The 13,734-nt window shown below is 37.8% G+C and overlaps 2 protein-coding genes across 5 annotated transcripts; one reads left to right on the top strand and one right to left on the bottom strand.

Moving 5' to 3' along the window:
• Positions 1 to 2,545: 2,545 nt before the first annotated feature.
• rpl14 (ribosomal protein L14) lies at positions 2,546 to 6,987 on the bottom strand. Its single transcript, XM_044336692.1, has 6 exons — positions 6,881 to 6,987; positions 6,179 to 6,280; positions 5,992 to 6,086; positions 5,515 to 5,614; positions 3,602 to 3,655; positions 2,546 to 2,641 (listed from the first exon to the last, which is right to left on the bottom strand). Exons 1-6 carry the CDS (start codon positions 6,881 to 6,883, stop codon positions 2,582 to 2,584), a joined length of 414 nt encoding a protein of 137 aa, XP_044192627.1. The 5' UTR covers positions 6,884 to 6,987; the 3' UTR covers positions 2,546 to 2,581.
• Positions 6,988 to 7,505: 518 nt separating this feature from the next.
• On the top strand, positions 7,506 to 12,935 carry LOC122970526. Of its 4 annotated transcripts, none has more exons than XM_044336689.1 (6): positions 7,506 to 7,596; positions 9,350 to 9,394; positions 11,523 to 11,578; positions 11,676 to 12,052; positions 12,166 to 12,295; positions 12,730 to 12,935. In XM_044336689.1, the coding sequence occupies exons 2-6, from the start codon at positions 9,366 to 9,368 to the stop codon at positions 12,741 to 12,743; spliced, it is 606 nt and encodes a 201-aa protein (XP_044192624.1). In that variant the 5' UTR covers positions 7,506 to 7,596; positions 9,350 to 9,365; the 3' UTR covers positions 12,744 to 12,935. The 4 variants fall into 4 exon arrangements, with proteins under 4 accessions (XP_044192624.1, XP_044192623.1, XP_044192625.1 ...); XM_044336688.1 differs by having other exon boundaries at positions 7,549 to 7,624; XM_044336690.1 differs by lacking the exon at positions 7,506 to 7,596 and adding an exon at positions 7,761 to 7,819.
• Positions 12,936 to 13,734: the final 799 nt, after the last annotated feature.

Genomic DNA, 13,734 nt, shown 5'->3' with positions numbered 1-13,734 from the left:
ACTACAAAAAGGACAATGGGTCATTATCAGCTTGTGTACGTCTCATATAGAGACCAGACCACTGAGTGAGGGCCTGCAAAGCTACCAGGGAGGACTCACACCTGGTGGTGGATGGTGAGAGGGGAGGTGTGCTGACATGTGTGTCCCTGTTCTCTGCACTGTACCAGCTGGGCAATGTTCAAGTGTGTTGTTATGTAAGAGTTACACGCATGGGATCTATTAGATTATCATCTGCTTCACGTCAAAGCCAGTGCGGAGTTTAGATTAGGCGACACTAGAGCAACTGCAACACTAGAAGAAGCTGGCAGCAAACAGCTTCTCCCAATATTTACTTTGAACAGACCAGAGCTTCATATTCAGGAGATTCAAACCAACTTACAGGCATCATTACCTGTTTTATCTGCTACTTTCAGTGGTGGAAGAAGTATTCAGATCCTTTACTTAAGGACAAGTACTAATACAGCAATGCAGCAATGTAAAAATACCGCATTACAAGTAAAAGTCCTGCATGAAAAAGTAAGTAAAACTACACAAGTATTATGAGCTTGATGTAGTTAAAGTATTGCAGTAAAAGTACTGGCTTGGTCCCTCTGACTGATATATTATTATATATGACATCATTAGATTAACTGTTGTAGCTGCTGGAGGTGGAGCTAGTTTGAACTACTTTATATACAGTTAGCTAGTTTAGTCCAGTGGTTCCCAACCTAGCGGTCAGGCCCCTCCAAAGGGTCACCAGATAAGTCTGAGGGGTCGTGAGATGATTAATGGGAGCGGAAAGAAGAAAAAATACACAAATCTGTTTTCAGTTTTTGGACTTTTTCTCTAATCTTTGATTTTTGGTGAAATATTGGATCATTTGAACATTTATTTACATGAAACCATGTGAGAAGTTTAGAGGGAAAAATCACTATTTGGTGGAGCTGTTAACAACTGATAGACATCTGAAATGTGACCCTGACTACACACTGCTTTTTGTAAGATGTCTGGTTTCATCTTTAACAATTCGTTGTATTTTAAAAACTTGTTATATTATTCATTGTGTCAAATCTTCATCTGAATAATTCCTTAAGCTGTCAAATAAATGTAGTGGAGAAGAAAGTACAATATTTCCCTCTGAAATGTAGTGCAGTGGAAGTATAAAGTAGCATCAAATGTTAATACTCAAGGAAAGTACAAGTACCTAAAAAATATTTTACTTAAGTACAGTACTTGAGTAAATGTACTTAGTTATTTTCCACCACTGCTTATTTTTAACTAAGTAGAAATGGAGACAAAGGAGTTAAGCTTCAGTATTAGACTGCCATCTAGTGGGTATTGGAGGAAAGGACATTTTGTAAAAACACACTAGAAACATTTTTTTTTTTGCCTCATCTTATCATACAGCTACCAGAGCTGTAGAGAAAACCAAAACAAAGTCCTGATCAAACTGAGTCACACACAAAGAGTAAGAACAGAGGGGTAATAAACAGAACATGTCAGTATAAAAGTTCATAAAACTGAAGGTCAACAGCTAAGTAGATATTTCTGCAGGAACTCTGTCATGCATAAGTTCAAACAATCCAAAAATTTTCAGTTCTATGTTCTTCTTACACAATTCACTGGGTTTCTAGGTGAGAAATATTATTGTATGTACTCCTGCTGGGAAAAACAAACACACATTTTTTTTTAGCTGAGACCACAGTCTGAAGTCTCTTCCGCTGAGAAACTCTTCCCACAGCACAGGAAAAAATGCCACATACTGGAAGAAAGCTGTTGTCACAGACAGTCAAATATAACTGGACAACTTAATACTCTGCATTTCAGGAAGATTCAAAACGCTTTAAAGGACAAGCCCTTTCAAGTTGAATTTGACTGCTCCTTATTAACAACCTTGTAGCTTGAAGTTAAAACTCATTTGAGTGAAAACATACTGTGAATTAGTGAGACTAAGTTCCTTTTTGCCTTTTCTCCAGTGTCATTATTGCTCTTCCTGTTTTTAACTTACTGACTGAACATCAGTGGGCACTTTAGGAACATGCCTTTTGGCTTTTTGAGCAGCTGAATCATTGATCTGTATGAGGCTCACAACTCAATATAAAGGACTTTAGACTGCATTTAACACACTGCATACAGCTGAGTATTTCATGTCAATCATGCTAATACCAAGTCCACAAAGGATGTGTATGCCACAAAATAACACCTGTCATACATAAATATTTTGTGAATGAGTTCAGTTCACGAGTGCATTCACCAGCACCCTTCTTGTTTAAAGGCATTTTCATTAGTTATGAATTCAAACTAGTTTCAGCACTGAGGAGATTTTAACTAAAAAAAACCAAAAAAACCTATTAAACACTTTGCTGTGACAAGAACACTCTCCTTCAAAGCATTTACCAAAATCATTAAATTCAGATTTTATATCATTTTTTCCATTACAGGCAAGACTTCTGAAGTTCTTTCATAAAGTTGATTACAAATAAATGACCCACCGAAGTGGAAAAATCTCTAATGAGCCACAACAAGCTCTGCCAACTGGGCAAAAGAAGAAGACAGGACACAGATGAACAATTGAACAGGAAATTTATTTTGTGAAAACTGTTCACTTCTTTGCTGCTTCCTTCTGGAGCTTCTTCACCTCATGCTTGATGATCTTGTTCCTCTGCAGAAACAAAGAGCAAGTCCATGATTAAAATATACCCCATAACTGCTGTAGGAACACACATTTGTCTACACTTAGAGCAAAGCACCCTTTACATAGACGAGACACTGCAGCAGCTCGAGCTGCAGCTTTTAAAATTAATGAGCACTTTTGATTTGCCTGCCAATGAGCGACCATTAACAATACTAGCTATTGTCAATGCTTACTCACTGGCACAATTACATCAAACTGACCCATCATTAATTTTACTAGTTGCAGCTGTTTATTCAGCCACTTCAACAGGCTGTGACAGTGATCACATGTAACGCAGTTGTATATAATACCAGTATAACAAGGCCTGGCCCATAATAATCCCAGTCTATCTGAGAGCTGGCCTCACGAAAACAAACCATACTCATCAGTATCATGAAGGTGGGTATGAACTATGTGAGTCAAGAATTCATGCTTAACTTTAAGGGTATTAAAATGGAAGGAATTGCATCAAGTCACATGTAGCATGAACAGACACAGCGGAGTGTTGAGGGCAAAAAAAAAAAAAAATCAAAAAAAAAAAAAAAATCAAACTATCAGCCAATGGAGGACATTCACCTCAGAGAATGAATTTATCTAGAATATTAATAGAATGAGGACATATTGCTAACAATTTCAACACAGTAAAGAAATGTACAGCACATTTAAATGTTTAAATTTTGAGGAGCAACAACAAATACAGTAAAGAAACAGGCAGCACTAGGGATGCATGAATAACTCTCAGCCTTATAACTGCCCTCTTATTAATCATGAACAATGAAAATACTATTTCACCACACTGAAAACAATCTACAACATATTTTACTCTCTTGAATTTTGTTTCTTTAAGTTTTAACTTTTGGTGAACAGGATACTTTTGCTGTAAAACCAAAATTACTTTGCATGCTGACACCAGCCTATACAGCTGATTTGTCTTTCTGCTTTACTTACCATCCTCTTGGCCTTCATCACCTTGTAGCGGTCAAAGTCAGACATTTTGGCCCTCTGCAAAGAAAATGAGGATGATAAATCAGTGATATGTTTATATACTTATATTTTTAAGTGGACACTAGAGCCCTGAAGTGTGCGAGCCGTTTATCTGTTTATTTCGACATTCGCTCACTTTCAGCCCAGCACTCTTGCCCTCTTGGGTTTGGATGTGTGTGCATACTCCTAGCAAGTCAGTGATACAGCATGAGCAGTTTACTGTTTTGAACCATAACAAGTTCTTTGATTGCTTCAAACCCTGAAGCTGGTGTGGATTCTGTTCTGAACTCATCACTGCTATGATGATGCTTCTTATTGAGAATTAGTTGTATGGAGGTTTAGTTTAATGATTTTACACTTACAGATAAATATCAGGTAGAAAAACTGTCTGTTCTGGTGTATGTGACATCATTCAGGCAAACTTCCTATAGCTGTTGAAGAGGTGGGCCGCCTCCACTAAAATAATCTCTGCCAACATCAATGCACATATAGGAAATAAAAACTTGACTTTCCAGGGGGAAACACAGCTAGTATTTTAAAACAGTAAGGGTCCTGTTTCATGAGTTGATACGGCCATTTAGTACCTAAATTGATCACTGTGAGAGAAAGTGACTGATCAGCTTTGCATGCCATATCATTATCAGAGTCACAGTTCAGCTGCACATCTTACATTAGTACTTGATTAAAATCAGTTTGAATTTTAATTATTAGCACCACACTGTTGGTATATGTTGCATTTTGTCTTATTGCACAAGCAGCATGTGCCGTTTCGTCGTATGAAATTACATGTACACTCCGCTATCAGGTACAAACCACCAAACTCCTACTGGCACCCCACCAGAACATCTCAATATCCTAGATACCCCCCAGCTGGTCAGACAAGTGACTCAATGCTGTATGGATTCCTGCTACGGTGAAATAAGAAAACTGTAAGCTGGCAGATGTTAACCTACTGTTCACAAAATAATTCTGTTCAGCTGTAGTTAAAAAAAAAGGGAAACTACAACAAGGCCACTTGCATGGTAATTACGGCCACAACTTATTTTCATTATTGATTAATATCTGATCAGAAGAACACTTCGCACATCTTTTTCATAAGACAGGTACGTAGGAGAGGGGTGAACAGATCAAAGAGTTGCAAACAAACTCTCGCACACTGTCTGACTTGCAAGTTAATTTGCAAATTAGTTAATTTTTAGATATTAACTTGCAAGTAAAACAGTGTGAGTTTGTTTTCAACTTTTTGATTATCGGTTTATCTGCTAATTATTTTCTTGATTAATTGTTTAGTCTATGAAATGTTAAAAATAGTAAAAAAATGGCATTCGCAATGTCTCAGAGGTCACAGTGATGTCTTCAATTAACTTGTTTTGTCTGACTACAAGTAAAATGCTAAGATATTCAATTTAGGGTCACATGTCAAGGAAAAACAGCAAATTTTCACATTCAAAAAGCTGGAACCATCAAATGTTTGACATGTTTGCTTGAAAAATGGCTGAAACAAATAGTTGCCAATTGATTTTCAGAAAATCGACTAATCGTTGCAGCTCTAATGGCAATACCCCTTTTGGCCAAATAACCAAACCTACTATTTGCTTAACAACCAACTTATAATTCTAAAACCACAATCTAGACATCATCAACAGCAGAGCTGTATTGTGTTGCAGTACCCGCTGCCACGGAAGCCAAGAAATCCAACAGCAGAACCACAAGAAAACTAGTGTTTGTGTGCCTTAATCAACCACTTCCTAAAAATCAAAATGTTGTTCATGTGTCAATATTGGAATTGATATTATAATACTGGATGAATATTATTCACTAATAGTTTTGACACAGACAAGGAACTGAGAAAAAAAAAGCAAAATCATAGCCTTTACCTTCTCTTTTGCCTCAATCTTCTTGGCCCAGCTGCTTTGTTCCCACTTCTCGTTGACTTGAGCCTTTTCCCAGGCTTTCCTCACAAACTTCTGACGGGCACTGTGAAACATCACACATATCAATTACTATCACTTGAGACACACATTGACGTATCGTCACTTAAAACTACATTAATGTAATATTTCTAGAAAATAAGGCCATATCCAAAGTGATTTTAAAATGATCTTGTGTGATGGAGATTGCATTATAAATATATTGAGGACACACTGGTATCTGATCACTCAAGATGTATTGGAAGGTGGTCACATGGGAGCCACACATATGCAGCAGCTAGTCCATTCATAAATAAACCTATTTGTATTTAGCTCAACTTCATGTGTCTTAAGTGACCAACAAACACACAAAAGTGACTGTCTCTCTACAAGTCTTAATACAGGATTTTTGGTATCCAGGATTTGACCGGTGTTTCCGCTCACCTGTGTGGTACTTTGATGACATAGTCTGTGAGCTGCATGCACTTGAAGGGCATGGACTGCCTCTTCACGCCTGTGCAGGGACCATCAACAAGAGCCTGGAAAGCACAGCACAAGTGCATTTAACACACCAAACGAGCCAAAGTCAAGTTTTCACACTGATCAATCCACTGTCCTCATGAGCACTCACCCTATTTTGATCGATGACATCGACGATGGCCACCAGTTTGCCGGCATGGGGTCCGAAAGAGACGTAGGCAACACGGCCAATCTCAACAAAGCGCTTGAACACCTGAGAACAAAACAGATTCACAACTCAGCGATGACTGAAATTCAAAATGGACCGGGCAGGTAGGAGAGTAGTGTGTGAGGTAGAGAAAGTGCTGTGTTGGGTAAGTGTTACTGCAACTTTCTACTTAATGGACAACCCAACAGGTCAATGTTGAAGTCATTATTGAAATGGATTAGACTTGTATCTTGTACGTTAGCTAACTAGCCCGTGTTACAGCTAACGACTCGTTACGTTCGCATTGCGCCGTTCACAAGATGGGACCATGTTTGACAATAGGTACAATGTGTATTAAAATGAAACAATTTCGTAAGCGCACGATATAAGTCAATGTTCTTGAGATAAAACAGGGCATCTGTTAGCTTCGCCGAGCAATTTTCGGCCCTGCCTGCCTGCCGGACCACGTTGTACAGCGGCCGATATCCGACATTTTACCGATAGGTCCTTAAAACGTACAATAAACCAACCCGTCAGTTTCAAGCACTCAATAAATATGCGTATGAGTGTGTTAGGAACACACATGGCTATTTTTTGTTGCAGGACAATGATATATTTAGAAAGAAATTAGACTTTGAAACGCTAAAACACTCATGGCGAACTCACCATGATGGCAGTCTGGGTACAGAAAGGACGTTAGAGCTTCCGGCTCGCGCACAAACGGCTTCCGCCACACATGCGCAGTCTGTTCTACTGTTTACGCGAATTTATTATTATACACAAATGTCTTTGTAAAGCCACTCGGCGTTGAAATTAACTAATATTTGGAATTCTTAAACAAATTGATCTCAGTCTGATACGAAATCCGTGTCAAATGTGCTCTGGACCGATGAATTAAAACATCTGCGTCACATTATCTTGTTGCCTTCACGGACACAGTCAAATATCGGAATTTACTTTGAAAAAACATCAGAAATAAATGATTTACCGTTGTTGTGGCAAGGACGACGAAGAAAGTCATGGTTTTTGATGTCACGAAACGTTTCCCATACGTGTTGTTATTGGAAATGGAGAATGATGTAAACAAAACTGCATTAAAGTCAGTGAAACATCGGGAGGCCTGCCTTTTTTCCTTTTACTTGCCCAATTTTACATGAAGAATCTCTATAACACTGATTCGTAAAAAAGGGGAAAGACACAAAACTGCCAGTACGACAGAGTATGTAATTCTGCCTGAGGGATGAAAACTAATCCATAAAAAATTGTGAAGTTTCAGTAAAACGTAGCGTTTGATGAGTACTTGAAGGCAGCATGGGAGGGACCGCATGACTGCCAAATTTCCGTGAAGACTCCGGTAGAGTACGGTCTACTCTACAGCTGTGGTAACTACTTTTATGCTATTTGTTTGATGTACGTTAGTGATTTTGAACACACTTTTTGTGCCTCTTACGTAGCTTACACATTGATTTCTTAAATTAGATTTTTTTATAAGTGAGTATAGGTCATACTTTTCACATTTGAGATGATTATTGTTATTCGTTTATGGTTCCCGCTGTTGTTGAGACAGGAAAGAACAAAAGCTGAAGGTGGTTTACCATTTGAAGGGTAAATAGGAAAATACAAGGAAAGCTAATTGTTATGTTACGAGTAACTAATAGGCTACACCCTGATAGCCTAAACCTTTTACTCAACATTTAGTAGAGCTACAATTTTATGAAACTTTTGTGAAAACGTATAAGGGGATCGACGTCATCCTGTGTACAACATGGCCGCATAAGTTGAAAAAATATTTTGACTTGAAAGTCTCAATAATTATAGACTTAATTTTCGGAAACGATCACTTTAAATGTGGGCTACATTTAAGTTGCTACAACTTACAAATTGTAGCTAAATGATTATTAAAATGATGCAATATGAAAAATATTTACATGAGAGCATTTTGAAATTATCGTTAATGATGAATGATTCTGGCCTTAAATCATAAAAACGTTAATTTGAAAAATTATTCTTACGACAAGTACTTATAAAGGTGTTTTTTAAATAGTACTTTTTGTTGTCACATTTGCTAGTCATCTCACAACTCACAACAAAAAGTCTCTTTTTGTTTTTTTCTATTTCAAAGACTGCTGCCAGTGTGTTACAGGGATAGTCAGTGGTAGTGTCTATTATGTGAATTCCTGGATATTAAATGTTCATCTGCAATTTTCTGTAGTGGTTGCAGTAATAATTACTGAAGTAGCATATCACATGACATGCTTAAGCTACGTTTGAGTCAAAAAATGTTATAAATGCAGTTGCAAGAACAATATTTTCCACTCATAGGCTATCTTCGGATGTTTGATATGAAAGAGGACTTATTTTAATTGTAATTATAACTATTCTAATTATGTGTTATCTACCCCTGCTCTTTCATCAGTTTCTATCAGCTGATGTCTCTCGTTTTTCTAAGACTCAAGGTGTGGCCGCACTGTACGCGAACGGACTGTCGACATAATCCGCATATGTGGTCTATGGGAAGCGAGTAATTCGCTGCACAAAGCATGCTGGGATACCTGGTGACGCGGACTAAACTGCTGGTGCGACGAGTAGGGGTCACAAATTCAAAAATTTAAACGGTGCTCATATCAAGGCAGCCAATCGAGCTGCAGCACCAGCGACTTTCTGTTTCTATACACGAACGAACAATGCCTCCACACGCTCCTCCGACATTCGTGCAGTCATGTCGTCGGAGTCCAGATGCAGACTGAGCTGCAGTTAGTGGAACTGCTATAAACGCCCCCTGAAGATGTAATTGAAAACGGTTTGCGCCGATTAATTTTGAAAGCAACGGCCAATATGGAAACTCCAACACTCGGCTGGCCGACCAATGGCGTAACTTCATCATTCCGTCAGTCACTGATGGACAGACACACATGACTAACACCCCTGAAATACAGTATTACATTGTCTTTTGAACTGGCATTTGTCTAGTTCCTTTCTATTGATGCAGTTCATTAAATAATTGTGAAAAAGGCACATACTCTGTGGCATCGTATTATTTTATTCCTTTGTAATATTAATACTTTCAATATTTGAGTCAAGTGTTTGAGTACTTTCCCCACTACTACTTTTAACAATAAAAATGTTGTTTTCCAGGTGACAAGCAGCCATCATGGAGAATGGTCCAGTGAAGAACTGCCTGTAAGAACCAGTTTTCTATTCTGTTCAGGGGGGTTTAAATGAGTAATGACATATAATAAGAGAACTGAGAAGAGAGGTGGACTGCAGTTCATAGTGACTTGTTTGAACACAAGGAGTTTAAATGTAAAGCAATTACAAAATGCTTCCAACATCATAGATAATAGAAAAATTTGACCCGAGAATGTGGAAATAAACTGATGGTTGCATAAACATAATTTGTTCATATGTTTTTAAAGTGTCAGTTGACACACAAATCACAAAAAACATTTTCTCTTTTTCCTTAGTTGTACTGAGCCAAACAAAGTTTCATTTTGTGGTGAAGTTTTGAGATATGACTCAGAAATGTCAAATGCCTCCACCCCATTACAATAGAGGTGCTGCTCAGGATTGAGAGAAGAACATTTTGAGGAAATTTAACGGTTAAATTTTATTAATACAGCTCACATTTACAAACCACAAATTTGCATTAGAGGACTTTAAAATTTGAACAATTTATGACACCCTTTATCATTAGACCCTCAATTTAAATAAGGACAGACTCTAAACTGTGATCTTTAATGGGGAAATTATAACATAGAAGAACAGAATTTCTATTAAATGAATAACAAACATATAATAAGTAAATATGAAGTGTAATAAGTTGAAGTTTAATTAAAATTTTAATTGAAATAAAAAGTTCCAGACATTGTGTAAAAGTGTTTGGAGTGAAGACAATGGATCAAAGAAGATGTTGAGCAATTTCCTGGTGCTGCCAAACACACAAAACCACAAAAACTAGAATGAGGACACAGACTGCACGTACACACATGAGAGAAAACTAAAGGAAACCATTCATACAGACACAGAAGAGGCGCAAAGAAGCAGGGTGAAGATGGTAACTACAAACATATTGTAGGATGTTCAGAGCAATGAAGAAAATTCTGGCTGCATCTCCTGGAGGACGAAGACCTGAATCAATCAATAAAATGAGTCAGAATGACCTGAATCCCTATGTTGTGAGTTATAGCATGTAATTATTTCAGCTTTTGAGGTATTGGTGGCAACCACATGAGGTTCATATCAGCGCTGCTCAGTACAGTTCTTACAGTATGAGTGCATTAACTAGAAAGAGTACAGGTAGTGATTGAAGTGCATAACTATTCATCATGGTTTAATATTGATCAGAGAGAAGACCATGTGACTCATCTGAGACAACATATAAAAGGACACAGACCAATCATGTTACTTTGTTGAAATTGAGAATTTGAATCCAAATACAATGCATGATGGGATACCTCGTGCTATTGAGCCATTCTTGATCCACAGCCACAATACAACAAACGGAAGTTGGTTTGTTCAGCTCAAAGAACTGAAAAATGACATTTGAGAAATTCAGCAGTCGAGACAACTTTATTTATATATTTCTAAATCACAAACTTTAAAATGGGAACACATGTACAAACAAGTTGAAATGAATGTAATGAATTGAAGTGAAAAGTTTCAATGTTTGGGGTGAAGGCAGTGAAGATGATTTCCTGGACCTCCAAACCTCCTTTGGACCCACCAAGACCTGGAGAGAAGACTTAAGGATGCCATTCGTACTGAGGGAGAAGAAACAAAATGAAGCAGGTAATTTCAGACAACATATAATGTACGCTGTGTCTCCTGGAAGATGAAGAAGACTTGAATCCGAGATGCGTGGACAAATACAGACAGGAGCCATGAACCAAACCGACACACAGTCCTGAGGAAAGGAAGGGAAGAGAAAGAGAGAGAAGGTCCCAAGATGGCACAAGACACAAGATTTAATTACTTTGGCATTAAGTGTTTTACATTGACACTGAGGCCGACCCACTGGAAGGTTAATGGTAACATGGGGGCACCAGAGTGACCATAAGAATAATTAACAAACTAAAAAGATGAGTTACGTTTCAATTTAAAGGATTCAACTGAGTCAGACTGTCCGATGTCAGCAGGGAGACTATTAATATACTGAGCCGAGTCACTATTTTGACACTTGCATATATTTTTTTGTCCTACAGTCATCATCACTACAGTATGTTATTCTTATGGTACAATAGTCTGGTCTGTTTTTTAAAATTCTGTTTTTGTAAAATTTATCAAGATCGTCATCTTTTCTACCTTTCAGGTCTGCAGGTCAGCAGTTCGATGAGCGTAGCTTCCTGCAGTACAATGGAAAAAAAGGTTGACCACATACATCTTTGCTTCACATACCATTAAGATCTTGCTATAAGCATTTTCTATACTCCATTAAACTCCTCTTGTCTGACATGTGTTGCAGGTGCAGAGTACCTCGCCTTGGTGTCACAGTCTGTGTCCACATATAAATGCAACAGGTTAACCTTAAAGAATCCAGCTGGCGCAACGTTGAGGATAGTAGGGCTTGACGACACCATTTACAAAGACGCAGATGCCAAGGTGAACGGATGGGGCAAATTCTACCTTCCAGATATAGTGCACATGCAGGTCGTAGGTGTAGTGGAGGACACTTCCTGCCCGTGTGACCCTGTTCTGATGACCTGTGAGGACAAAAATCTGTACGCCTACGATGGAGAGGAGCTGCATTTGGTGGCTTCAAGCTGGAAGCAACTATGTGACAAAGGAATTGAGTATCCGGCATCCAAGAGATATTACAAGGGGGAGGCCTTCAAAGATATGGTGAGAAGTTACAGTCATTTACTGAGAACAAGCAAGGTTTTGTGATGGTTGACCCTGGTGATTGATCACCTGTGGGCACTGACAGTGATTTTAATATTGTCTGTTGTGTGTAGACAGAGGAGGACTGGGCAAAAGTGAAGAGTGGGCCTGTGGGGAGGAGGTTGGCCCAAGAGCATCATACACGAGTGACAGCAGATAAGTCCAGATTCTTGGAGAATCTCAAAATGGCCAGACAAAGGAGAGGTGGGTATCTTAATCTATGGTGCAGGTGAAGATGAATAATATAATATAATATAATATAATATAATATAATATAATAAAGGTTTGCTTTCTAAAGCCCAAACTGATTTGAATCTTTGAATGTAGCTTAATGAAGACAAGATTAATGGATTCACAGAACCAGGGGTCTGTCTTACAAAACAAGTTCAACTTACTCAGGCTCTCTTTGAGGCAGGCCTATCTGTGAGTTTATGCATGTGAACGAAGCAGGGATTGTAACAAACATACAATCATATTTTACATCAATACAGCCAGAGTAGCATATTAACTCTTATTGTAAATGTAAGTTTACTTAAAGGATTGTTTTGCTTAGTTATGTCCATGTGTCACATTTATATTGTACTGAGATCTTAATTGTGTCTTCTCTCTCTCTGTCTTGCTTGTTATCTTTTCTCTAGGAGTCATCAGCTGACGTCTTTTGTATCATTTTTGGTTTGTGTCTTGTGCTGGTTATGTTTGGTTGTTGAGTGTGTGTAAAAAATGTGTAAATAATGATTTGAATCATTTTTTCATTTCATTTTCATTTTTTGGGTTGATTTTACAACCATTTCTAAAGACTGAAATAAACTGTCTGTGGTCCTTTAATAAATACACCACAAAGCCATCCAATATGTCTGTTTTGATATTATTACATAATGACTACATGGTTACCAATCTAAGCACAAAGTTCCCTGCTTTTTGTTGACTTGAATTTTATGGAATCATACAGTCAGATGACAGATTGAAGGAAACACCTGAATAAACTCTTAGATGAATGCACATGCTGACATATTTTCAGTAAAGGGTCAGTGAATAGTTTTATGAAAATGATGTAAATCACATGCTGTAGCCTTCACACTCACCAGATCTCAGTCCAGCTGAACACCTGTCATCATGGAACAGGCGTGGTTTCGTCCTAATGACAAAACCACACCTGCTCAATCTGTTTGAGATTTTTTAAACATTAACCTGGTGATTATAGAAAACACAACTTTTTCCAGTTTTTACATCTCTTATGTTGTTTGCTTTAATTTGCTTGTAGAGCAAAAAGACTGATAATATTACTATCACATTATTCCATTGTGGTAGTGAAACCTTTAATAAATTCAGTAGTTTGTCCACCACTGCTTTTAACAAGAAATATATTTTTCCAGGTGAAAGCATGGAGAGTATATTTACATATTTGTTCGTGCAGAGTCAGTACTGAAAACTGGGACTGAGGAAATATGTAGCTTCATGTGGCAAGATTTTGAGATAGCCATTTATGAAAATTGTGGCACCACTCCCATACAGTAGGGCTAAATGGAACTTTACCGGTGTTGTTTAAAAATACACCTTCATAAAATAAACTCTCCATAAAATGAATTTTATTCCCAACTGGTGAGAAACAATCATAAATAAATAAAATGCCACCACAGGTTTAT

Source organism: Thunnus albacares, chromosome 19 (genome assembly GCF_914725855.1).
Source record: "Thunnus albacares chromosome 19, fThuAlb1.1, whole genome shotgun sequence".
Taxonomy (NCBI): domain Eukaryota; kingdom Metazoa; phylum Chordata; class Actinopteri; order Scombriformes; family Scombridae; genus Thunnus; species Thunnus albacares.
The sequence above is the reverse complement of the archived record's forward strand: the minus strand, read 5'-3'. Positions and strand labels throughout refer to the sequence as shown.

What these genes read in the sequence shown, in the direction of transcription:
- rpl14 (XM_044336692.1), bottom strand. An exon ending in GTCATCAAAGTACCACACAG is followed by an intron (nt 5,615 to 5,991) that starts GTGAGCGGAAAC and finishes GATGTTTCACAG; the next exon opens with TGCCCGTCAGAAGTTTGTGA. An exon ending in TGATGAAGGCCAAGAGGATG is followed by an intron (nt 2,642 to 3,601) that starts GTAAGTAAAGCA and finishes TTGTTTCTGCAG; the next exon opens with AGGAACAAGATCATCAAGCA.
- LOC122970526 (XM_044336689.1), top strand. Translation starts at nt 9,366, where the DNA reads ATGGAGAATGGTCCAGTGAAGAACTGCCT. An exon ending in GCAGTACAATGGAAAAAAAG is followed by an intron (nt 11,579 to 11,675) that starts GTTGACCACATA and finishes CATGTGTTGCAG; the next exon opens with GTGCAGAGTACCTCGCCTTG. An exon ending in GGGAGGCCTTCAAAGATATG is followed by an intron (nt 12,053 to 12,165) that starts GTGAGAAGTTAC and finishes TGTTGTGTGTAG; the next exon opens with ACAGAGGAGGACTGGGCAAA.